Genomic DNA, 27,261 nt, shown 5'->3' with positions numbered 1-27,261 from the left:
TTGCCTGGTGACTGTGCAAAGCTTAATAAAGAGGTTAGTGTTCCTATTAGTACCAGAAGGGCTGAATAGAAAATTTATAGGTAAACAGGTCTGTTTTGGTGAGCTAGGACTGCTATGGGGCACTAGATTGCCCCTCCCTCATTGCACTCAATTACCGTATATACTCGAGTATAAGCCGTCCCGAGTATAAGCCGAGGTAACTAATTTTACCTACAAAAACTGGGAAAACTTATTGACTCGCGTATAAGCCTAGGGTGAGAAATGCATTTTAGGACATATTCAGTAGAGCACACACTCCTGATCCCGACTGTGTGCAGTTTGTTCAAAAGTGTCCCACCTATGTAATCATTCCAATGGACACCCAAGCAGTGGGCACCCAGTGGTCCTAACAGGGTCGGACTGGGGGGACCGGGGCCCACCGGGACTGTTGCCGAGGGCCCCCCTCCGGCCACCCGTCCCCCCACTGTGACGCGCCGGCTCAGCAAGGAAGCCGCTCGGGTTCTGGCCCGGCGGGGGCCCATGAGGGTCGGGGCCCACCGGGTATTTTTCCGGTGTCCCGCCGGGCCAGTCCGACACTGGGTCCTAACACTAATGGGATTGGAGATGCCATAGTGGAGCAGTGGAGGTACCTGAATGAGCACGCTTTTACCTAAACACGCTGATGTTACAAATCGACGGCCTCCCATGTATTATACAGTATAGAGAAGTGACAGCAGCTTTAGACTAGCTGGAGATGGCTAGAGGTTGTTGTGTAACACCGCTACATATTCACTAGACATACCATATTCCAGGGGCTGCAGGAGCGGCGTGGCTGATCTTGTGCCTGTAGGAACCTTATCACACGTGTCACTGTTTCCGGTCGGTGCTATTGTATATTGCACCCATTGCTAGCTGCTGCGTGGAGTCATAGAGATTGCCGCATACAGAGAGAACCCAGCAATTACAGGACGGTGAGCAGAGTGAGTTATTCATTGATGGGCTGGGGTTTGGGAAGGAGTAGCTGCCACTGGTGTCCAGGATCTGGATGCGCAACTGGAGCTCCCGGGGCTCAGGTTCAGGCAGTGCATCTCTACTGTGCGCCGGTATCTCTCCTCGAAACTGTCATTTAGGAAGTGCAGGATCAGGGCAGTCTTGCCAACCCCACAGATGCGGGGTCACGGAGGAGCTCCTGAAGCGCAGCCTTTCCCGTACTGACTCGAGTATAAGCCGAGGTAGAGTTTTTCAGCAAATTTTGGGTGCTGAAAAACTCGGCTTATACTCGAGTATATACGGTATAAACACAGGCTAATACAGCTCTTTTACCAATATGCTTGCAGTGTTCTTAAAGATATTCGGTCATGATTTTTATGATGTTGGTTTTATTTCTAAATTACACTGTTTACACTGCATATAATTCACTCTACAATATAAAGTTTCATTCCTGAACCAGCAAGTGTATTTTTAGTTGTAATGTTGGTGTGTAGGCAGCCATCTCAGATCATTTTGCCTGGTCATGTGCTTTCATAAAGAGCCAGCACTTTGGGATGGAACTGCTTTCTGGAAGGCTTTTCTCCTACTCAATGTAACTGATGTAAATGTGTCGCAGTGAGACCCGGATTTTACTATTGAGTGCTGTTCTTAGATCTACCAGGCAGCTGTTATCTTGTGTTAGGTAGCTGCTATATGGTTACTTTCCCATTGTTCTGTTGTTAGGCTGCTGGGGGGGGGAAGGGGGGTGATATCACTCCAACTTGCAGTACAGCAATAAAGAGTGACTGAAGTTTATCAGAGCACAAGTCACATGACTGGGGGCAGCTGGGAAACTGACAATATGTGTAGCCCCATGTCAAATATCAAAGTGAAATATAAAAAATCTGTTTGCACTATTAACTGATGTGTTTTGAAAAAAAAAAAAAAAAATTCCCATGACAGTATCCTTTTAAGCTCAAGGAACCTGCTCAAGAATTAAGCTATACTGGGAAGGAATCCTACCACATCTCTCCTCAGTAGGGGGGAACCTGGATCTCTACCCAGGGTCGGACTGGGCCAGCAGGACACTTGAAAAACCTGGTGGGCCCCCAGCCCAGACCCACTGCTCCCTGAACTCCCTTCTGGCCCCCGGTTGCAGGCGCAAGCAGGAAAAATGTAAGCGTGGGGGGATCGGAAGGGGGTAGCAGCACCGAGGCCCTGAGGTGTCGTCGCCGCTGTGGCAGGGGGCCCTGAGGTGGTGTGGAGGCCCCGAAGCAGCAGTCCTGGTGAACCCTGGGCCCCCCCCCATTCCGACCCTGTCTCTGCCAACCCACTTCAATATATACTTAACATAGGGGCTCGGTTGTACAAAAACCCATGGTAGCTCTCTTAATGAAAGCACTGCTTCATGCCAGAAGGCTCATTACACTGCACTGGAAAGACCCCAGAGGCAGTTACCGAGCTGTGTGCCACAGAAAAACTGGCCCTCATGAGGAAAGGCCAGCCGGCCAAAAGCTGGGAATACTGGCAGTTGGATTGACTCCCTCCCCCCCAGTACAGTTTATGGCCACTATAGTGACCCTAGCCTAGGTATCCCTTGATGTTACACAAAAGGATTACGCCACAAACATTGTAAAACAAAGCTACTGACCATGCAAGGTTGTTAAATCCATAAACCCAAAATGTCAATACTGTGTGCTTTATATCAAGATTGTGATTGAACAAATTGTCTGTTTATTCTGTAAGCTTTAGCTTAAGGGCACACCTGGCGATTCAGGGAGATTTAGTTTCCTGGCGACTAATGTCCCTGAACTGCTTCCCCCTGTCATGTGCCATGCCGCAGGCGACTTTTCATTAGAGCCAGTGCCAGACAGGGGAAACCATTCGGGGAGATTAGTCGCCCCAAAGAAGAGGCGATTAGTCGACAGGCGACTAAATCTCCCCAAATCGCCAGGTGTGCTCTTACCCTAAACTTCACCATAGCAAAAATGAAAATATACTCGAAATTAGTAGTCAAAGTTAGTAGGCAGGTGGGTGCAATCTGAGACATACAGCTATGCACCCACTCCCCAAAATATGTGCACTATTTCTCTATAAGTGACTCTCTCTCTGACTGGCACACTTGCTTGGGCACTTGCCATCTTATGACAGCACTGGTAACTGTGAAATGGGTAAAGTCAAGGGGGATCTTGGAATGTTTAGGGTTACTATATCATTAGTTACATGGTTAATTTGGGTTGAAAAAAAAAACAACTATTCAAATCTTCTTCCACCATACATAAAACTACCCTGCAGATTTGTGCATTATACAGAGGTACGAGTATGGGATCCGTTATTTGGAAACACATTATGCAGAAAACGCCAAATCACACAATGGCCGTCTCCCATAGACTCCAATATAATCAAATAATCCCAAATTTTTTAAATTATTACCTTTTCCTCTGTAATAATAAAACAGTCCCTTGTACTTGATCCAAAACTAAGATATAATTAATCCTTATTGGAAGCAAAAACAGCCTTTTGGGTTTATTTAATATTTACATGATTATCTAGTAGATTAAAAGTATGAAGATCCAAACTATGGAAAGATCCATTATCCGGAAAACCCCATGTCCCAAGCATTCTTAGGTCCCATACCTGTATATCTATGCTGGTCCAGTTCTTATGGTACCTCCCTCTTTCTACAGGCAATGAGACAACTTGGGGAGTTGTATTAGCTTTGGGAACTTTCATCTACTGTATGGCCAGTCTGTAAGTCCGAGTGGACATTCAGGGTTATTCCAGGATGTTTCATTTGCCTGACTCAATTTACCTGTAGGCTCATCCTCACTCAGGGGATAAAGTTGTCCCGGCATTGCTATTTATAGTAATCTTCCTTCCTCTAGTCAAAGCCTGGCAGGCTCACACCCCTTATTGCTGATGATAGAGGCCATATATTATTGAGCAGGTTAATCCTGATAAGGCCAAGCTGTAAGATATCATTTTAACTGGTGTTCTAGAAAGGGGCTGTTCACCTTTAAATTAGCTTTTAGTATGATGTAGAGAGTGATATTCTGAGACAGTTTGCAATTGTTTTTTATCATTCATTATTTTTGAGTTTTTTAGCTTTTTATTCAGCAGCTCTCCAGTTTGCAATTTCAGCAGTCTGTTGCTAGGGTCCAAATTAACCTAGCAACCGTGCATTGATTGGTATAAGACTAAAATATGAATAGAACAGGCCTATATAGAAAGATGAGTAATAAAAAGTAGCAATAACGATACATTTTAAGCCTTACAGAGCACTTGTTTTCTAGATGGGGTCAGTGACCCCCATTTGTCAGAAGGAGCAGGCAAATAATTCAAAAACTATAAAAAATAAATAATGAACACCAATTGTAAAATCAATTAGAATTGATCCTTCTATAACATACTAAAAGTTAACTCAAAGGTGAACCGCCCCTTTAAGTCAATATTATGTTCAAATGCATAGAGATTTTTTAATTTGTTGGTGTTTCTGGCCCTTTCAAGTAACATAAACTCTGGCATTGCCCATGCTTTGTAATGTCATTTATCTCTGAATCCGAATACAGAAGAACAGATGCCCTTGACATTACAGTATAGGGGTTATGGTGTCAGTATTACAATAACAAAAAACAATCTGTAATTAGGTCACAGCAATGGGTTCTGGGTAGATAATTTTAAGGGTGCGTGCTAGCACATGGGCAAATTTGGGGAGATTTAGTCGCCTGGCGACTAATCGCCTCTTCTGCGGGGCGACAATCTCCCTGAACTGCCTTCCACCTGCAATAATGAGAAAATGCCAGAGCCAATGCACTCGCGGCGCTTCAATTTCCAAAGTTGCCCGAAGTTGGAGGAAACTTCGGTCACTTTGGAATTCGAAGCGCTCCAAGTGCATTGGCGTTTTCTCATTATAGCAGGTGGAAAGGCAGTTAGGGGAGATTGTCACCCCGCAGAAGAGGCGGTTAGTCGCCAGGTGACTAAATCTCCCCGAATCTGTATACTAAAGCCCTAAACCAGTTGCCTCTGATAACGAACATGCTAGGGGAATATGTAGTAAATATGGGGGGTATGTACTAAACATATAAGACACACATTGATCCTGTGTTATCGGATAGTAAGTATAACACTCTCCTAGGGCCAGATGGTGAAGAGAGCAACACATGGCAGGCCAGATATCAGTATGTAAGGGCATTATGTTACCCCCAGGCTCACAGGGGAAGAATATGGAGTTTACAGAAAATCCTCATGGTTGCATTTAGATTATAGCAAATATCTCCATATAATACAAGAAATGTGACATGCAGTAAACCTGAATTGTTACACAGCACAAAGCAACAGCTGTTCCAATGGGAACATGGAGAGGAGTGAGCACAATACTGTGAGAATGTAACCCTGTCATTCATTGGTGTAACTAAATGTGCCTGGGCCCCATGGCAAAATCAATTCAGGAAAATAAATCCAAAGGCACACAGGACTAATTGCAAGCAAGATTGCCTTGTGCGTTTAATGTGGAGTGCAACGTTTCTGGGCCACGCCCCTTCAGCAAGCTTGATAAAGGGTAGGGATGCACCGATTTTAGGATTCGGTTCGGGATTCGGTCTTTTTCAGCAGGATTCGGCTGAATCCTTGTGCCTGACGGAACCGAATCGGAATCCTAATTTGCATATGTAAATTAGTGATGGGTAGGGAAATTCAGTGATTTTTGTCCCAAAAGAAGATTTTTTTCCACTTTTTCCTTTCCTGCCCCTAATTTGCATGTGCAAATTAGGATTCGAATTCAGTTCGGTGTTGGTCCGAATCTTTCATCAAGGATTCAGCAGAATCCCAAATAGTGGATTCGGTGCATCCCTAATAAAGGGGCGTGGCCCTGAAACATTGCACTCCGCATTAAACGTGCAAGGCAATCTTGCTTGCAATTAGTCCTATGTGCTTTTGGATTTTGTTTTTATGGATCTTTATATGTGAGGCGGCCGAACCTGTACCTCAGTGCACCAGGTGTCTTTGACCTTCATTCCATTTAGGAGAGTTTATTTTGTTTAAGAGAAAATCTATTCAGGGCCCCAAACATTGGTAAATTGGCCAATGCTACCAACATAAACAAAACTGCTTATGATAAAGGGCCCTTTACACTCCTGGGCCCCACAACAAAGAGATTGGGGGATCCTTTCTAGACCCTTGCCAAGTTGGTGTCAATACACCCCCAAGTCTTTGGGGTGACCTCAGATTAACTAAACTCTTCACACTTTGAGAAACATCATCACTCTCTTTACATCACCACTCTCTTTACATCACCACTCTCTTTACCTCACCGCTCTCTTTACATCATCGCTCTCTTTACATCATCGCTCTCTTTACATCACCGCTCTCTTTACATCACCGCTCTCTTTACATCATCATTCTCTTTACATCACCGCTCTCTTTACATCACCGCTCTCTTTACATCATCATTCTCTTTACATCACCGCTCTCTTTACATCACCGCTCTCTTTACATCACCGCTCTCTTTACATCACCGCTCTCTTTACATCACCGCTCTCTTTACATCACCGCTCTCTTTACATCACCGCTCTCTTTACATCACCGCTCTCTTTACATCATCATTCTCTTTACATCACCGCTCTCTTTACATCATCACTCTCTTTACATCACCATTCTATTTACATCACCGCTCTCTTTACATCACCATTCTATTTACATCACCGCTCTCTTTACATCATCACTCTCTTTACATCATCATTCTCTTTACATCACCGCTCTCTTTACATCATCACTCTCTTTACATCACCATTCTATTTACATCATCACTCTCTTTACATCATCACTCTCTTTACATCATCACTCTCTTTACATCACCACTCTCTTTACACAGGCCTTATGTGCAGCTTGTTGCTATTAAGGTTTGTTGTTCTCCAGCCTGGGGCCCTCCAGCTGCTGTTGAGTCTCCCAGCTTGGAACAAAATAGGGAGTTGAAGTTCAGCAGTGTGAGGACCACACAGGTCTGTGAAGTGACTTACCTCAAAGTCGCATCCCCCCTGTGTGAGCAGCCACTGTAAGCAGGACAAGTTGCCGGTGGCCGCAGCATCATGAGCCGGGGTGGCCCCGTTTCTGGCCCGGCTATTTCCCAGCAGTTGCGCCTCATCCAGCAGGTAACGGAGGCAGTGGAGTTTCCCTCCTCGGGCGGCATGATGGACCGCAGAGGAACCCATGGGATCCGTTAGATCGGGCTCTATGTGTCGCTGCGCATTGAGGCTTCTCAGTGTCTCCACATCCCCCTGCCGGGCCGCCTGCAAGATCTTCTCCAGGCTCATCGTGTCCAACTTGGCGCTGTCCCTCCAGCAGCATTCCCCGGCGACCCCTGTCCGCTACTTGCAGCCCATGAGCCAGGGAAGCGCACGGCCGCTGCGCAAAACTGCAACAGGGTCGCTGGGCTGAGGCTTCTCCTGCACTTTCCCTAATTGCACTTACTTTCCCCGCGCATCACTCACAGCGCCCCCAGCGGCCTATTCAATAAGCGGCGTGACTGACATTCCTCTGCTCGCTGGTCAGTTACCTACAATTAAGTTACAAGAGGTGTCAGTAGGAAGGTGCAGCCTAATCCTGCCTGGCTTTACATGACCTCTAGTAGAACAGCCATGGGTGGGATATTGCCCTGATCTCTGCCCTCTGCAGCCTCTGCAACAACAACAAGACTTCCCCTGTCCCTGCAGCTCGACTTTATCCTGCCCTCCAGCTCAACCCCCTCCTCCTCTTTCTTTCTTCACTAAATGCGTTTAGTAAGTGTAATCCCTCCCATCCTAAATGGCTCCTAAACCACCTGCTCTTGTACTCTGGTTACACCTCATAGTAACAGCACCAGAGTAACCCTGCTGCTCACAGCTCAGCCACCCCTATAACTACTACATCAAGTCTGCAATCCTCAGGGCTACCAGTGCAATCATGTCCCTCTCATACAATTTGCTGCATAAATAAACCTATTAAAAGAATGGTTCACATTAACTTTAACTTTTAGGGCAGGACTCCACCGCCATCCGACGGGCTGTGCAAAAACGCAGGCATCACATTGGATGCGACGGAAATAAGGTAAGTAATTCTATTAAAGGATCGTGTTGCAGCATTGATGTGATGCACAGGGCCGCCATCAGGGGGGCACAGGGGGTACAAATGTACTGGGCCCGGGGCTGAAGGGGGGCCCGGCAGTGCTGAACTTATCGAAAGAGCCGGGCCCCCTTGACAGCGCCAAAGCGGCTTCCTTTAGATGTCCCAAACAGCAGAAATGTGGAAGTGCCGAAAGTTACAAAGTCCCAAAGCAGCGAAAAGACCCGAAGCCATGTAAATAGCCGAAGCCGAAGTCCCGAATCGGCAAAAAGACCCAAAGTCACGTAAACAGCTGAAATTGAAGTCCTGAAGCGGCGAAATGACCCGAAGTCACTAGATGAGGCGAAGTTGAAGTCCTGAACCACGAGTTCAATTCCTCTGAACACCAATGTGTATGTTTTTTTTGGGTTTTTTTTTAATCCCCTGGTCACCAACGTATTATTTGAATACTCTTATGGGCCCCTGCCACCAATGTTTTTTTTAAAATATTGTTTGGGTCCCCAATTTTCTTTTTTAACTTGTAAGGGGGGCCCTGGCGCCAATGTTTTTTTTTTAACTTTTAGGGGGGCCCTAGACCCCAATAGCTTTTTATAACTTGTGTGTGCGGGGTTACCTTTTTTAGCGCTGATGTCTGTGTTGTCTTTTAACTGTGATGTGGAGTGAGTCGGTTCTGGGGTGGGGCTTGAGGGTAGGGCACAGGGGCCCTCAAAAAATTTTTTGTTGGGGGCCCCGTGATTTCTAACGGCGGCCCTGGTGACGCTACACGACTGTCGGATGCAGATGCTGCACACTGCGTCTGCATCCGACAATCGCGTCGCGTCTCATAAACAATGCGACACAATCCGACAATAGAATTACTTACCTTATTTCCATCGCATCCGACGCCTGCGTTTTTGCGCAGCACGTCTGATCGCGGTGGAATTGTCGGTGGTGTCCTGCCCTTAGTATGCTATAAAATGGCCAGTTATATGACCACCACTACCCAACTTGTCATTTATCCAAGAATACGCAAACAAAACAGGCAAAATGTTTTTATTGCTTAATGGATGTTCAATTTTTAACAATAATGACATCAATGCATGAAGGAACATGTAAAACTGTGATGAGGCTCCAATAAAAAAATATTTTTAAAAAAATGACCAGTTATGAGAAGTTTGTCAATTGGTCTTTATTATTTATTTTTATAGCTTTTTATGACTCTTTGCAGCTTCAAATAGGGGTCACTGACCCCAAACAAAAAAAAAATGCTCTTTTATGTAAAGCTACAAACATGTTATTATTTCTAACTTTGATTAATGGTCTTTATATATCAGCCCTCTCCTATCATACTCCAGTCTCTTATTCAAATCAATGCTTTGTTGCTAGGGTAATTTGTACACTAGCAACCAGATTGCTGAAACTGCAAAGCTGCTGAATTAAAAGCTAAATAACTCAACAACGTATTAAAAATGAAAACTATTTGCAGACGATCACTCTCAGTCTCTATATCAGACTACGGGCAGAGACACAAGGGCAGATTCGGGGAGATTAGTCGCCCGGCAACAAATCTCCTCTTCTTCAGGGAGACTAATCTCCCCAAACTGCCTTCCTGCCGGCTAGAATGAAAATCGCTGGCGGTATGGCACTCGGAGTGTTTTGTTTTCCAAAGTCTCCAAAGTCGCCCAACGTATCCTCGTGAGGCAACTTCGGGCGACTTCGGAAAAAGGATCGCTCCAAGTGCCGTCCCGCTGGCGGTTTTCATTCCCCGAATCTGCCCATGTGTCTCTGCCCTAAAAGTTAACTCAAAGTTTAACAACCCCTTTAAAGCTATGTATCAATGTTGTGTCCAAGTGGCAAATAATGAATTCCTTCATCATTTTTTTATATTGTTTATTTCTGTTTAAAAGGGAACGGACACTACAATAAACAAAGAAACAACTGCACTGGATGTTTCATTTATTTATTTCACTGGTATTGTTCTTGTCTTATTTTTTTCATATTTTTATTTTTTTAATATTTTATTTTAATTCATTTTATCTTATTATTATAAAGGATCAATTTGAGCAGCTTTTGCACAAGGGGTGTTCTGCACTGGGTTATAAATCTGGCACAAGGAGCAGAGCCCAGTACTTAATTCAGACATAGGCTGAATTAAATGGGGGAGGTGGGATTGGGAAATGGGGGCCAATATAGGGGCCTATGCACGACTTCTGCTTGCCACTCATTAATATATTGTTGCCAAACAATCACAGTATACATGTGAAAGTATTACTTTTTCCCTAACATTTATTTTTCAACTTGCAGCACTGATATTTCACATAGGATGGTTTTTATATATAGTTATTTTAACAAATATTGCAAGTGATACGTCAGTTTAGTTACATCAAATACAGTATATATGTATAAGTAACCATAGTTCTCATTTACTTCTTGTTAAAGCCCCTGTGAAGAATAAGAAAGCTCTAGCAGCCTAATATCTGAATGGATTCTTATGACGGTTGCACAAGGCAAGCCAGCTTCACACTCACTAATGTGTCAGACACACTTGTCAAGATCTGCATGAATGTGAATGTTCTGTGCAGCCTTACCTACCAATGTTAGCCTCTCTGGCATTACATTTCAGACCATTTTGAACTCCAGCAGCAACAGAACAAAAAAAAAAAACAGTTCCCCTTAAAAACTAAATACAGATATGGGATCCGTTATCCGGAAACCCGTTATCCAGAAAGTTCCGAATTACGGAAAGGCCGTCTTCCATAGACTCCATTATAATCAAATTATCCAAATTTTAAAAAAAGATTTCCTTTTTCTGTGTAATAATAAAACAGTAGCTTGTACTTGATCCCAACTAAGATATAATTAATCCTTATTGGAAGCAAAACCAGCCTATTGGGTGTATTTAATGTTTACATGATTTTCTAGTAGGGTGGGAAGATCCAAATTACGGAAAGAAAAAAGTTCATGGGTGCAGGGCAGGCCCGGACTGGCAATCTGTGGGTTCTAGCAAATGCCAGAGGGACTGCTATAAGGTCCCATCGCAAGTCAGTATTTAGTGGGCTGGTGGGGGTTGTTTGGGCCTCTGTGTGGGCGGAGTGGGCCTCTAAGTACCTGAAATGCCAGGGCCTATTTTAATTCTCAGTCTGGACCTGGCGCAGGGTATACTTGGGTATTTGGATACAATGAAGTGCCATGGTGCTAAATCAGTGTACAATTGTGCAAAAGCACAGTATACGAAAACGTACTGTGCACACAAGCTATTACTTTATACTCTACTGTAAAAGAAAATATTGGAAGATAACAAGTGTTTACTCTACATGGATAAATATAAAAATATCCCTGCAGTTTACCCAACTTCCTTCCATCATCCAAATAGCATTGCCATTTAAACATAAATTGTTAGAACTAGACAAAGAGTACCTTAGCCGCAGACTAAACCTACCTCATACTGGTGATTGCCATAGACATACACACAGTATCTAATGATTCCGGCACAGCATAACATTCCTGAAAGAGAATTGAATAGATCCACTTATTGATCCAAGCAATGCAACTAAGGCTTCTACTCTGCATTGGTTTATGGCAGAGGACAGCATCATAAAAAGCAAGCTGCTCTGACCTTATCTTCCATCCACAGGCAACATATTTTAGCAAGAGATACATTAATCAGAGAGGAAAGGTATTCACTTTGTGACAAGCTGGTGTGAATAATAGGTAGATAGGACTCCAAGCTGCTCTTTGGCAAAACAAAATGTGCAGTGATTGCTTTTATGTTATCAACAGGAACAATGCACCTAATGTATTCTTTGTAAGGTACAACATTGTCTTTTTAAATAATCTATTGCCACTTTACCATTGGTTGTCAAGCAGAAGAAAAAACTATTTCTGGGTTACAAGGGTTATCACTATTTGTATCTACAGTAGAGATTTTCTAATCTACAGTTTTATAACTAGTCAGTTTTTCTATAATTTGTATAATTTTGTGCTTGGCTTCAGCTTTCTTTTGAATGGCTTCCATTTGCTTACTGTTGATACTTTTTTTTTTAAAGGAAAACTATACCCCCAAAATGAATACTTAAGCAACAGATAGTTTTTATCAAATTGAATGGCAAATTAAAGAATCTTACCAAACTGGAATATATATTTACATAAATATTGCCCTTTTACATCTCTTGCCTTGAACCACCATTTCGTGACTCTATCTGTGCTGCCTCAGAGATCACCTGACCAGAAATACTTCAACTCTAACTGTAACAGGAAGAAGTGAGGAAGCAAAAGGCAGAACTCTGTCTGTTAATTGGCTCATGTGACCTTACATGTGGTTTGTATGTGTGCACAGTGAATCGTACGATCTCAGGGGGCGGCCCTTATTTTTTAAAATGGCAATTTTCTATTTATGATTACCCAATGGCACATACTACTAAAAAAGTATATTATTATGATAATGGTTCATTTACATGAAGCAGGGTTTTACACATGAGCTGTTTTACTCAGTATCTTTTAATAGAGACCTACATTGTTTGGGGGGTATAGTTTTCCTTTAACTGTGATAAAGTGCCAAGTGCCAAAATATACTGCAGAACTGTAAGGGTCTGGAAACACGGGCAGATTTGGGGAGATTAGTCGCCAGGGTGACAAATCTCCTCTTCTTCACGTCGACTAATCTCCCCGATCTGCCTTCCCCTGCCTTCTGCCGGTGTCAATCGCCTGGGGACAGGCACATGAAGTGCTTCATTTTCCGAAGTCGCCCAAAGTTTCCTCATGAGGCAACTTCTTACAGTAGTAAGAATATAAATGTCACAATATAAGGCTGAGGCTGATGAATAAATAATTATTGGTCCATGGCAGATCAGAAACCAGCACAATTGGCATCAGAATTTAATAATCAGACCTGTAGCATCATTTTATATGACAGACAAACCTCATTTTCTGCTGGATAATTAGTGACAACCCCTAAGCTTAGCTTCTCAACAGCTGCTCAGAGCCCACTGAGCATGTGAGTGTCACAGACACTCCTCACAAAATCCAAAATAAGAAACTCCTGTGATAACTTTGAAGGCAAATAAAATATGTCATGTCTAGCAATAATTAGGGGTCCGTTTACTAAAGTGCGGTAAATCTGACTTTAAGTTTCCGCATGTTATCGCTGAGAATATTTTTACGCCAGAATATTCGCAGCGACTAAGTTTACTAAACAGCGATGCGCTCAGAAGTCATTGTGATTACTTGCGGTAACTATGTTAAGGAACCAGCTTACGTTAGCGGTAATTTTAGCGAGTTGCGAATTTTCTGGCGAAAAATTACGTTTTTGTGAATATTTATGCTATAAAATAGTCTTGTTTTATGGCGGTTATAATGGCAATTTTTACTGTGACATTTATGGCCAGAAATGCATCTTCAAAACTCATAAACTTTATTGATTGATGAGTATACTATCCAACAACATCACCAGAGTAACACCAATCAAACACGTCTGCATCATATAAACCCTTCTGCCAATAGAATCATAGGAACAAGAAATGATACCAGTCAATCTCTTTGCTTCATAGAAATGCACAGTTTAATGTAGCCAATCACAATGAAACCAAAAAAGCATAGAGGCTGACGAATCCTTGGACTGTGATGCCGCTGCCAATAATACGACTCTGAGCTGAAACTGCTGCTGGTACAACAGATAGAAGCAGAAGCCAAAACATCCTGTCAGCAATAGCTACAGATCTGTCTCCTGTTAGCAAAGAATTATGGGTATTATGGGATATTTCCTGCCCCTTGAGAATTTTCTGGCGAACAAAATACTTTTACGCCACTACATAAGTGGCGGTAAAAGTTTTTGAATATTCTGGCGTTAATTTGGACTTTAGCACATTTCGCTGTTTAGTAAACCATGCGTTAATGTGTACATAGCGTTATTTTCAGCGAATGCGATAACTGGCGAACAATTATTCTTGCGCAAGAAAATTCGCAAATTTATATTTACCGCAGGTTAGTAAACTGGCGATAACATATTTGGCGAAAATTCTGTCTATATATTGTGCGAATATTTTTAACGCACTTTAGTAAACGGACCCCTGTAGATGGCCAGGCAGTTGTGTTGCACAACTAGAGAGCAGTGCTGTAGTTTGGGGCAGGAATCCCCAGTTTCAATCATCACGTGTTTGTTAATAACAGTTTCTTTTATACTGGTGTAAACAAAACAAAAAAAAAAAAGAGAGAGAATCTTTGCATGATTGCATGCAATTAGTAATTCCAACCCTTTGGTGTTCACAAAAACATTATATCAGGTCTAATTTCCAAATTTATATTTTGGGGGGCGATTTAGTGAACATAAGGCCTATTCACAAAATGGAATCATACTTTGGCTGAACTCAGCTGGCTGGAAAAATGCTCTGAAACTTTTTTTGAGGCCATTGGGCAAAGGTAAAGAGTTTGTGCTGCAGCTTTAATCCATGATCAGGGACAGGAATGCACCTCATCTTCAGCAGAGCCAGAAACACTTGATGCTATATCTTTCGTCTTTGTGTTGCGTTTGTTCAGCTCAAGGCAGGCATATTGGGTATATATATATATATATATATATATATATATATATATATATATATATATATATATATATATATATATAAGTGTTTTAAAATAATAACAATATATAATGCACTGGTAAAACTGGTGCGTTTGCTTCAGAAACTCTACTATTGTTTACTGTATATAAATAAGTTGCTGTGTAGCAATTCAAAGGGGAAAAGGCTCAGGTTACACAGCAGGTAGCAGACAGGCTCTGTATAACATAATGGTGTTATCTGTTATCTGTTAGCCACTATTTAACCTGTGCCATATAGACTTTTTCAATTTCCTCCATTGCTACACAGCAGCTTGTTTATATGAACTATAGTAGTGTTTCTGGAGCTTACCAGTGCATGATATTTTCATTACTTTAAAGCACCTTAATTTTTTTGGTGTTACTGTTTAACATTTGGGCAAGACCGATATCCAAGCTTTCTGCCGATATCACCCACCACCATACATGTGCCAAATATCATATGAAAGATAATCTTTCTGCATGTAAGGCCACTTTAAATGAACTGTTGATTTCTCTGAGAATTGCTTTTTTGATATTGTTTTATGTTTTATAATTTTTATGTTAATATGTTCGTTTGAAATAACAGTGTATGTAAAATAACATTGATAATTGTTATGATTTTAGTAAATGGGACATATTTCTGACCTAAAGTCCTTATTTTAGTGGCTTAAAAAAGTAAAGGAAAATCAGTTAGGTTATCTTTACTGAAACCTGAATATCTCATGAAATTCCAGTCTCAGGGTAACAGCACACCGCATAAAATATGCCAAACAATATCACAAAGAGAGTACATATGTAATATTTGCTTTGCTCTTCCACATTGTAGTCAGGTGATATAGGAGGTTAGAATTATTCTCTTCTTTTGCTGCCTTTGATTTGGTTGGATCAGTGTTTGCTGAATTGATGCAATGCAGCGGTTTGTAAGATTTGGATATATAACTAATAACATAATAAAGACACAGCTAGAAGTACACCAAAGAAGGTAAGAGTTATGCAGAGTATTGCTATGGGTTGAGGAGGGATTATTTTAATAGAAGTAACTATACTTTTTAGCATGTAAGTTTTAATTCCAGTGCTAACAGTAATAGTAGAAAATTGTCCCAAATGCCTTTACAAATAATGTTTACTTTGCCTGCAGTGTTGAAAATGCATGATCATTTCTAGAGCATGTGAGTATTTGTACAGGTATGGGACCTGTTATCCAGAATGCTCAGGACCTGGGGTTTTCCAGATAACAGGTCTTTCTTTCGGATCTTCATACTTAAAAATATGGATTATTTTAATAAGATGGAGTCTACGGGAGGCAGCCTTTCCATAATTGAGCTTTCTGGATAGCAGGTATACGGATAACAGATCCCATACCTGTACATGAATATACATACAGTGTAGTGTTTTTTATGGTAGGGCTTTTGGGGACTATTCATTAATATCTAATCTTCTAGATAACAGAAAAAACTATAGCAGAAAATAGGAGAAGTATGAAGAGTGTGCTGCAAATAAAAACCAGGGTGTCTACACGTTGCACACAATTTACCAATGTGCATTCTGATGAGCAACAGCATTAATAAACTGTGTGCAGATTATGATAAGTAACATATGGCTGCATGTATAGACAAAAACCTCCATAGGGATCCCTAGATCCTTATCTAGGCCATTGATATTTCCATGGCTAGAACAAGATTGAAGAGCACGGTGTGGATTTTGTGAACACAACTCACAATAGTACATGCTAAATAATGTTATTGTCACATCCGGTATCCCAAACCCAGAACGCCAAGGTTTCAGTCACAGCTCATGCGTCTGCCTGTAACAGCCGGCTTTTGCGTCCGGAGGAGTACTTCACTGCACGGATGCCGCCAAGTCTAGAAAGTGATAGAGGCAAGGGTTCTGGGACAGCCCATGGTGAATATCAATCAGTAAACGCAGTACAAAGTTAGGATCCAAAACAATAGTTAGTAAGAGGCAAAGGTCATTACAGGAAGAGAATCAGCAGAGATCAGGGACAGGCACAGGTTAAGAACAGGACAATAAACACACCCAGGAACTATCTGACCAGGGGCGTAACTAGAGAGGAAGCAGACCCTGCAGCTGCAGTGGGGCCCAGGAGGTATAGGGGGCCCCATGAGGCTCTAATTAAGAAGACATTTCAACATATATTGGTAAAACAGGACAAACTCTGGATATGTTGGGGGTCCTAAAATGTATTTGCTGTGGGGCCCAGTAACATCTAGTTACGCCTCTGTATCTGACAATGGACCTATGTTGGGCAGTGAGCAAAAGAGTGAGGCGCCTTTAAATACAAGCAAGCAAGGGGATCCTCCTGTGTCATTCTAATAGTATCACCCTGCAGTGACAAGAGAGAGGGTGTTCTTGAAATGAGTTTCAACCTCCTCTTGGCCATGTTTGGACTACACTATAGCGCTACTTGAACGTGAAGCACTGAATAGCAAAACTATAAATTAGTAGAACAAACGGGGTCATTACAATACTAAATACAAATAACCACCACATACAATACAAATAAATACACAGTACAGTTACAATAAAGAGTAAGAGCTTAGTGCCAAGGAAACAATAGGCTGCAGGTCACTTCCTCACAGAGCTTACACTCTAAATCGGTAGTGCAAGTTTGCTGAATGCTTTCTGCTAACTGGTTGTTATGGGTTATTAGACCAGGAGACTTTGTACCTTTGATAGCATTAATCCTCTAGCTTTTTATTGGCTCTAATGCGTGCATGTGGGTTTGAGGGGGTTATTTATTCACGTCTGAATGCTAAAATCTCGAAACATTCAAGTTTTTTAAATCAGAATTTTTACTGGTGAAAAAAACCTTTTCATTTTTCGAGATTTATTATACCCCAGGGATGCAAAAAGTCCAAATCTGAAAATCAGCCATCTCAGACCTGTCGAGATAGTATACACGTCAATGGGAGAGGTCCCTATTCTATGTGGAAGTTTCTGTGGTCTGCCTGTGGCTGCTACTCTTACAGTTCAGCTAGCTTCCTGCCAGGCCTCATGCTGCTTAGAAGGTATAGTGATTCTTTTTCTCTCTGCTATTTACAGCTTTTAAACATGATTGTACGATCTTTTTCTATATAGTAAATATAAAATAGTAGGTGTAAAGAAATCTTTAGATGAGATTAGAGGTTCAGAATGTTAGAGGTTTTTCTTATATTTAGCTACAAATTGTCTCAAATTATTTGAGCTTTTTGTGGTATTCGTATTTTTTTATGGTCACTTTTCAGTTTTTTTTTTTGTTCCTACATTTTATAATCTTTTAATAAATTCAGTGACAGTAGTGGTTTTAAAGTTGGTGTTAGTTGTGGTTTCAAAAACCTCTTAAATCATTCAAATCTGACCTTTAATAAATAAACCTGCACATCTTTCCCTGTATACTGTATCATTCCTTTATATATAGATATAGTACAGCTGAAGAAGGTCAGAAGGGGCCGAAAGGAAAATGTGACAAGCAGTCGAGGATCTGGAAATCGGGACAAGAAATCAAATGAGCATTGCAATGACTTGCTGTTTTGTGGGGCAGGGCTGTAAATTATACAACTGTATAAACTATATTGTATAAATGATATAACAAGTACAGATGGATTCTCTGAGTGTAAGGAAACTTTAACTTTAAGTTCTGTTTTAAAGCAGATCAATGTGGCTATTTGTCAGAGTTTAAGAAACTACTATCAACTACTTAAGTAGTAGTCAAATTCCTTTGGGTGGTAGAGTTCAACAAAGGATGCTGAGCTCTAACACCCTGCTATATGAAAAAGAGCAGGCATTGTGTAAAATGTAATATAGTACTTTTCTAGAAGAATTTCCTTAATTTTTCTGCATTACTGCTCCTTTTTAGTATTTTTTTTTTTTTACAATTGGCAAAAAACTGCTTTTGTGTAATCCCAAACAATCTGATTATTTCAATATTTCTCCCTCATAGGATTATGCGCCCAGATGATGCAAATATTGCAGGAAATGTCCATGGTGGAGCCCTTCTGAAGATGATTGAAGAAGCAGGAGCCATTATAAGTACACGCCATTGTAATAGCCAAGATGGGGTAAGGATTTTCATTTAAAGTCAAAACAGATTTTTCATGCATGAAAGATATTAAAGGAATTAATATTAATGTTTTACAGTATTTCGTCCTTGGGCATCATTCTGAGAAAAATCATTGCATGTCCTTCTTAAATACAGATTGCATGTCTGCCACACCAAGATAAATCGTGTTTTTTCTTAACTTATGTACAAAACCTGCATCTAATAATTATTTGGATTGTTATTTTGTTTGTGGTTTAGTATAGTGTTTAAAGTCTGACATCACTCATTGTTAAAGGGATACTAGTTTTGTGAAATCTGTCTAGTGTCAGGAACCACTGACCCAAAAGTTGAAGAATGGATCAAGGAGGAAGCAGGAACTGATGCACAGCAGTGTTCCACCCCCCCCCCCCTGGAAAAAAAACATTCAACCGGGGGAGGGGGGAATAAAAATGTGTGCCTCTCCTTATTAGAAACTGGTAGGACATTGTGTGCTTCTGCAAATAAAGCACATAGTCCTACCGACTTCTAAGAGATTAATTCTAATACTGTGCGCAAGCTACAGGGGAACTGGGTGAGAGAAAAAATTGCCCGGCAAACCACACAGCAGTAAGGTCCTGGGAAGATATACATATTATTACAGGCACAGGTATGTTAAAAATGCAGAAAAGTACCGTAGTTCTTTAAAAATATATGGCAGTAAACTTGAAAGCAATGTCAGGGAAACATCAGCAGCGAGATACAGAAGGGATCAAAGTCCAGGCAAATGGTCAGGGTGAGCAGCAACCAAAACAAGGTGAGGAACAGGCCAACAAACAATACTAGAAGACATAATGAGTACTCATGAACAGCAACAGGACCTACAATCAGCAGGGTGACAATGAATAGTCTGTCTGTTGCTGTCAATTTGCCTTTTAAAGGAGAATGAATGAGAACTCCCACACCTCTCCCGACCACATCATTGTGCTCCCCACTACTTTCCTGTTTACGTTATCTGTTCCTAACAAGCAGAGAAGCCAGCAGAGTTTGTGAGCGTCATATTGTTCTGTTTAACTCTCTTTTCCAAGGAATCGCAAACACAGAGCATACGCAGATGAAGCCAGATGTTGATAAGCATCAATGATGCATGCACCTAGTCCTAGAATGCTGGGAAGAGAAGATAAAGCAGTGTAAGAAAGGGCTCACCAACCCAGCAGGCTACTCTGTTTTTTTTTCAGATTACATTAGGAAAAAGGGCCAATATTGTGGGACACAGTGAGACACAGAGAGATGGGGAGGGAGGCACCTAACACAGAAAGTGACAGCAGCACAGAACATGTGCAGTGAATCAGCAGAGAAGAAGATGGGGAGCTATTGGGGCATCTTTGGAGGTAGAGATATTTTCTTTGGGCTTTGGTTGCCTTATAGAATATTGCAGTATAAAATCCAGAAAAGAAGGTCAATAAATTGTAACAGTTTAGAGAATCAGCAACCAGGCTTGCTGAGCTGCTTCTGGAAAAAACGATGCAATAATAAAATGAATTAATTATACTACTTATTTATTATTATTATTCTTTATTTATTTACCACCAACAGATTTTACTCAGCACACTTGAGAAAGAATTCAGCACTCACATTAGCTAGAGTCATTTATATCAGGACACATTTAACCTGCTTGTGGGTTTTGGAGAGTGGGAGGAAGACACAGAAAATCCAGTAATTCTGTGTAGATATATTAGGGTCTGAATGGAACCACAATGCCACCTTGATACTTTCTCTCCTTGTACTAAAACTTTCTTTAAATGAATGTAAAGGCTCAAATAAAAGGCACTTCTAAGCCCTTAATTTACAGTATTTTTTTTTCTCTAATTTGTATGATATTTGCAAAATATTTATGCTGCTAATATAATTAATTTGAAACAACAGCGTCCCATTCTGGTCAGTATTTGTGACTGTACAATAGGTGATAATTTCGGAAGCAGCAGACGAAAGCCTAAGGGTGTTGCCCTGCTTACAAATGCATCAGATGACTCTTCTCTACTCTTTTGTAAGCAGAGCAACTTCCGAAGACTATTCTCAAAGTCGTAGCATGGTCTGAAGAAGTGACCAGCAGGTGGCACTGTTGTTTCAATTTCATTAATTAGAAAAAGAGCAAATTTACATGCATTTGTTTTGATGGTTTCTTTCAAATATAGTATTTGTATTTTGTCCCATTCTGTGCACAGTTTTACTGCTAGGAAAAATAATAGTATTGTTAAATGTGCCGATAACTGAAAATATGATTTCTACATTCTGACTTGTTATTAATACAAGTTAATGTAACCCAATTATATGTTTTGCATTCACATAAGTTGTAATTGTGCTCTCAAATGCACTCATTTAATTATGACACATATATGACAATCCTCATTTTGTTACTTAATGCTATCTTTTTAATTCTTGGGTTGATAATGAACAAACAGTGTTATTATAGGCTACATAGCATGCTAACAAACAATTCCTTACTGCTTTTGTATATTTCTGCTTTTTTTAACAAGACTTTAGCACTTATTACCAGGCAATGGCAGATAAGGTGATTTGCCATCCACGTTAAATCTGCACTACAGCTGGAGACAAATCTCCAGAAAATGCTTTGCCATTGCCAAACATATTACTTGTGACGATTCAGCTTAATCTTTAGTAAATGTTTACATTTTTGCGATTACATGAGATTGCCGCAAGTACTGTGGGCAACAAATCTTTTCATTTGCCATTAAACACTTAGGAACAGAAACCACACTATCACTTATTACATTTTCTTGAATTCAAGTTTGTCTTTAGCCTCCTTTGAGCACGTCCACTTGCTTTGTCTACAGTGTATTTAAATTTAACCTTTGATAAGACCACTGAAAGAAATCAAATGATTCCACCATCCCTAAAGCATTTTTAATTCCTGCTGCCATCATTAGTTATGGGCCCCTCATACTACTCAGTTAGCAGGGTACTCCCCCCCAGAGAGCAGCATATATATATATCTATGTGCTATGTAAATGGAGAGGCCTTTCCTTTTGGTTTATTTCAGCAGAGATGTCTTCATTCCTCCTCTTCTGATCTGCCCCCTCTCCTCCCACATGATGGGGGGCTCTTTTACTAATCTGTCATTTTATAATGGGAGCACTGAGTGGGAATGGGTTAGCCTAGAAATGCAACTCAAAGAGTGCCAGGATGGGCTATATGTTTTCTGTGGCCCCACCTAAACAGGCCCGGATTTGCGGCAAGGCCGCATAGGCCCGGGCCTAGGGCGGCAAAGAAATAGGGGCGGCATGCCGCCCAGCCGCCGTTCATAGTGTGCATAGTGGCAAAAGTACCTGTTACTTTAATTTATAATGGTATTAAAAGCAAGAGCTTCTATATGGTCACATAACTCCCCTCTACCTTTTCGCTGCAGGTTCTCTGAGATTTGCCCTTTATGTTTTGCTTGTCTCGAACTTGATTCCTGAGTATCACATGCATTGCTGTGGCATTGCTTCATTGCTGTCGCAGTCATGGTCACTGCCAAGGCTTAAAGGAGAACTAAAGGTTAACTAAAGTAGATAGAAATGTTGTTCATTGTGTTTTGTGTTCTGTGCCAGCCCATGGCAACAACAGCCCTTTAGCAGTAAAGATCTGTGTCTCCAAAGATGCCCCAGTAGCTCCCCCATCTTCTTTTCTGCTGATTCCCTGCACATGCTCTGTGTTGCTGTCACTTACTGAGCTTAGGGACCCACTCACAATATACAGCACACATAGAATAGAAATGTCACAATATAAGGCTGATTAGTAATTAATAGAGATGGTTACTACATGGCAGCACAGAAACCAGTGCAACTAGCATCAGAATTTAATAATCAGCCCTGTAGCATCATCTTATATTACAGGCCAACCTCAATTTCTGCTGGATAATTAGTGACAACCCCTGAGGTTATCTTCTCAACAGCTGCTCAGAGCCCACTGAGCATGTGAGTGTCACAGACACTTTCCAAGCTGGTGACCCCCTGTGACAAGTCTGAAGTCCTGGATCATTGCTGCTACTGACAAGCTGAAACTTTAGCCTCGTGCAATATGTTTGTTGAATAAAAAAAAAATCATTTTTAGCCATATTTATTTTTAGGGTTTAGTTCTACTTTAATGTTGGAATAATGCTGACTAACAAATTGATATTTTTATAGATTTTATACAACACTGCAGAGTATAACATTGGCTTCTCTGACAAATGATAAGCTTTAAACAGGATTCTTATTTTTAGCCACAGTTAGCAGATGATATTATTACTGTGATTTAGAAGAGGGAGGCATTAGACTTAGTCGGGTGTTATCACTGACTTCAATTGCTGTTTCTGTGCTGTAGAACTCCAGGTGTCCATGACACATCCCTTTGTGAGACCAACAGCCTGATTCATCTTAACCGGCTGAGGATTTAAGGCAGGAAAAGTCATTGTTTTATGGCTTTTGATTACAAATTTTGAAGTAAAATAGTAAAAAGTTCCCTTTAATTTGTCCCAGGATCTTGGAGGGTCTTAAAAGATAAAATTTGAAATGACATAGTTATGGTAATAGATGGCCCAAGGTAAGCAGAAGACTAGACTACATATATGTTAGGGGTGTCCTGTGTATCAGTGCTTTATTGAAGTACTATAAGAGCCCATAGTTGCTGGGGCAGTGGCACATGGAGTCAGTGGCGTAACTAGTTGTTACTGGGCCCCATAGCAAATTCAATTTAGGGCCCCAAAATATTTATAAGTTGGCCTATTTTACCAAGATATATTAAAATTGCTAATTAATTAGGGTCTCACTGGGCCCCCTACACTCCTGGACCCCCCTGCAACCGCAGGGTCTGCTTCCTCTATAGTTACGCCCCTGCATGGAGTAGTTTCAAGTGCTTTTAGTGCTGGTGATCCTTATTTGTTAAGTGAACAAGGTGCACATTATTAAATTGCTGCTTGGAAACATTACTCCAGATTGTAGAAGGATTGCCATAGCCCAGCATGACTGATAAGCCCTCTGAGCTTTGGTTAAGTCCTTTTACACCAGGAATTTGGAAGATTATTCTAAAAATTACTTATAATACTGTCACTTAAATAAATGTATCAGTTTAAATAGACCCACTTCCCCATAATGTTTCTTGTATACCTTTTGTTTCCACAAGGTGGTGCACTGTTTTTAATTTTGTTTGTATATTTAAACATTCTTACCATTTGAAATTCACATTTGTCTTTTTGTAGGGCTCATTTATGACCCAATAGGTGCAAGGTAGTGATGTGCGGGCTGACCCAATACCCACGGGTTCGGGTTGACCTCACACAATGTTTTCCGGCCTTCCAAATGCCGACGCGCCTCTCTCACCCGCCCTTTTCTGACGTCATCAGCGGGGCGCCGCTGGGCTCGGGTGGGCGTGGGTGGTGGGAGGTCGGGTTGCGCGCGGGTGCGGGTCGGGAAAAGCCTGACCCACACATCACTAGTGCAAGGGCTAGCATGCTCATAGTCCCATAAATGGGTCATATCAAGTTTTAAATTTTCACTTCAGAAGGCTCTGCCATACTTTTCACAACTACGTTGGACATTATTTTGTGGTGAATATGCGTATTTATCAAAATGCTAAAGTTTGTATCTGCAGATGAAATTCATCTGTGCAAAAGTTTCTTAGCGAATTTTCTCTAGTGTTACTTTCTTCCTAGCGAAACTTCATTAACATACGTCAATTTATATATTTCGGGTACATAAAGGTCATGTACAGTATGTATTTATTACTGATGTTGGTGAAATTGCTTGAAGTGGCCACTCATTAAAAATGTCCAAGGAAGCGAAATAAAGACAAAAGAGATTCTCTATTTGCCTAGACATGAGCCCATCCTAAAACAAATGTGGCACGAGCTTGAAATGGTTAAAAAGTGAAAAAAGTACAGGATATGACGTCCCCGATATAATAATGTTGAGGTTGTAACTTCATCTTATTAATTCACCAGGCAGAATCTGGCAAAATAGACTTTGGAGAAAAGGGTAACATATAGAAAAGTTCATACTTTGATAAATTTACGGATTAACAATCGTTCGCCTGGCGAATCAGTGGAAAATTTCTCATGCCCTGAGCTTTTTCACAAGCATATTGTCTTCTTCTCCTTTTAGTAAATTGGTGATGTCCCTGTGAATTGTCATTTTGCTGAATTTTCACCAAAAAAAGCATTTAATTTTTTAGTAAATTTGCCCTTTTTCTTTGCACTTGCATATGCTGCTTGCACAGTTTAACTGTGCTTTGTATTCTAATTGTCATTAAAGCTTATCTAAAGTGCAACATATTTCACATCACTGTACAATATATTGGTGAGGACACACACGTTATGAAAGAAACAAAGCAATTCCAAACAATGGAACGAACATAAATATAGCATGAGTTCATAGGGCCCAGGCAGTGCTCTCAACCACAAGGGAGCCCTGTACTTAGTGCCTGCTTTCAGAAAATTTTAAGTACAGGGCTTCTGATGTGGCTTGGCCATTTGTCCCAGTTATGCCTGCAGAATGGCATGCTGGTAACCTAATACAGCCCTTGCATGCTGAGCACAAGGGACATCCACCAGTATACCATTTACACAACATACTGGAGACGCCAAAACGCCAAAATGACTTCCTGACATGGTCATGAAACTCCTCGGTAACTTATAATATCCTTATATTTTACAAAATATAGAGAGAGAGAGAGAGAGAGAGAGAGAGAGAGAGAGAGAGAGAGAGAGGCAAGGTTTATCAAGGGTTGAATTTCGAATTCATATGAGTTTTGTTTTTTTTTAAAACTCCCATGAACTCGATGAATAGAATCGACCCGAAAACTCTAATCGAATTTGATTCCAATTTAAAAAGCTCGAATGTCAGGAAAGCTAACAACTCAAAATTTATGCCTGGACCTCTCCCATTGACTAAAACAGCAATTCAGCAGGTTAGAGGTGGAAGAATAGTTGAATTCGAGTTGTTAAAGGACCAGAGTATGATAAATATGGAAAATCAAATTAACATTTTTTAAAACACTCAAACCGAATTTGAATAACTCTCTAGTCGAATTTGACAGTTTTGACCATAAAAAAACTCGAAAATTTAAATATATATATCTATATATATAGATATATACACATACATAAAGGTATTTTAGCATTTTTATTAGTTTTCGCTATATTTGGAAAACAGTAAATCTTGTAGCCTTACCAACCTCTGGCTTTCTTGGGAACTGGCATCAGCAATGGGTATAATCTTGCCAGCCTGCCATTGCAACCGGCGGCACACCTAACTCATCTTTTTTGCATTTTGAATTAGTTTGATGAGTCTGAAGAGTGATCATGCAATGCCTGTGGCATTCCCTGTGCCTGACTGGCTGCCCATTGAACCATGCTTGTGTTAACTGCATGCATATATAATTGAAGAATGTGTATTCTGCCAGCTGAAAATTGTTAGGTCACAAGACCAGATCAATGCTTTGAGCAACTAGATGAAAGACTGTATTTTTTTATGTGTGATAGTTGTTTTGTGTTTCCCTAGGAGCGATGTGTAGCTGCACTGGCTCGTGTGGAACGCACTGACTTCCTGTCACCGATGTGTATTGGAGAAGTGGGCCATGTCAGTGCTGAAATTACCTATACTTCTAAGCGCTCTGTGGAGGTTCAAGTCAATGTCATGGCAGAAAATATCTTAACGGGTAGGTATAGCATTGCCTGTGTGCTAATTTGAATTCAAAGTCATGCGTTGAATTGTAACAATACAAAAATGCCCAGCTTTAGCGTACAATTTTTTTTTGGGGGGCACAAAAAAAAGTTTATTTCTGTACAGTTTCTTAAGATGCAGGTTTAGATGATGCCAATCTTGTTTGCAACATCCAAAGCATCGTAATCTGGAGCCAGGCGGATGTATGCTTTCTTTTCACCATCAGGCCTTATCAAGGTGTTCACTTTTTGTACATCAATGTCATAGAGTTTCATCACTGCCTGCTTCATCTGGTGCTTGTTTGCTTTGACATCAACAATGAAAAGCAGAGTGTTGTTGTCCTCGATCTTCTTCATGGCTGACTCAGTGGCCAGAGGGAACTTGAAAATAGTATAATGATTATGTTTGTTCCTTGTGGGGCCACTCTTTCTGGGATATTTGGATTGCCTCTTCAGTCTCAATTTTTTTGGTCTCCTGAAGGTTGGAGAGGTCCTGATTTTCTTTTTCTTGTGACTGTGGACTCCTTTCAAAACAGCCTTTTTGGCCTTGAGAGCCTCAGTCTTTGGTGGGACAGCTTCCTTCTTCGCTTTAGGAGCCATCTTAGGCCAAAGGGAGCGTAGAATTTTTAAAGTGATTTAAATGTTGTCTCTAAATGAAGCTTATAAGTACATTCCTGCCTGGTCATTTTTCCCTTTTGGTCAATCAGACTTTGTTGTGTCATTTAAAGGTAACCAGGCAGTAACTGTTCATAATGTGTTGCTTTACAGAGAGATATACTGTGCATCCAGGAAGGATCTTTTTGACTATTAACCCTTCTCGTGTGTATAGGTTCAAGGAGAAGTTTAAATCCATGTAGGGAACCTTGTAAGGGGGTATTAGGCAACTTAGAACTAGATCCTAGTTTTGGTGTTGTACTGTTGTGCTTTTCCTGAGGAGTACTAGTATAGTAA

At 40.9% G+C, this 27,261-nt stretch overlaps 2 protein-coding genes across 2 annotated transcripts in view; both read right to left on the bottom strand.

Annotated features, from left to right (window-relative positions):
• The window catches only part of LOC108697689 (espin), a 125,576-nt gene extending 117,869 nt beyond the window's left edge, over nucleotides 1–7,707 (bottom strand). The window contains exon 1 of the mRNA XM_018227966.2: nucleotides 6,963–7,707. Coding sequence (XP_018083455.1) covers nucleotides 6,963–7,256 — 294 coding nt within the window. The 5' untranslated portion in view covers nucleotides 7,257–7,707. The remainder of the gene's footprint in view (nucleotides 1–6,962) is intronic.
• An 18,700-nt stretch (nucleotides 7,708–26,407) lies between these two features.
• Nucleotides 26,408–26,910, bottom strand: LOC108697688 (60S ribosomal protein L23a-like). The gene has a single exon (XM_041571482.1). The coding sequence runs from the start codon at nucleotides 26,908–26,910 to the stop codon at nucleotides 26,455–26,457; it is 456 nt and encodes a 151-aa protein (XP_041427416.1). The 3' UTR covers nucleotides 26,408–26,454.
• Nucleotides 26,911–27,261: the final 351 nt, after the last annotated feature.

The sequence above is a fragment of the Xenopus laevis genome, chromosome 7S (genome assembly GCF_017654675.1).
Source record: "Xenopus laevis strain J_2021 chromosome 7S, Xenopus_laevis_v10.1, whole genome shotgun sequence".
Classification (NCBI taxonomy): Eukaryota; Metazoa; Chordata; class Amphibia; order Anura; family Pipidae; genus Xenopus; species Xenopus laevis.
Note: the sequence above shows the minus strand (reverse complement) of the source record. Positions and strands in the feature narration are given on the sequence as shown.

Excerpts from the sequence above, each read along its gene's own strand:
- LOC108697688 (XM_041571482.1), bottom strand. The coding sequence starts at position 26,910 with ATGGCTCCTAAAGCGAAGAAGGAAGCTGTCCCACCAAAGACTGAGGCT.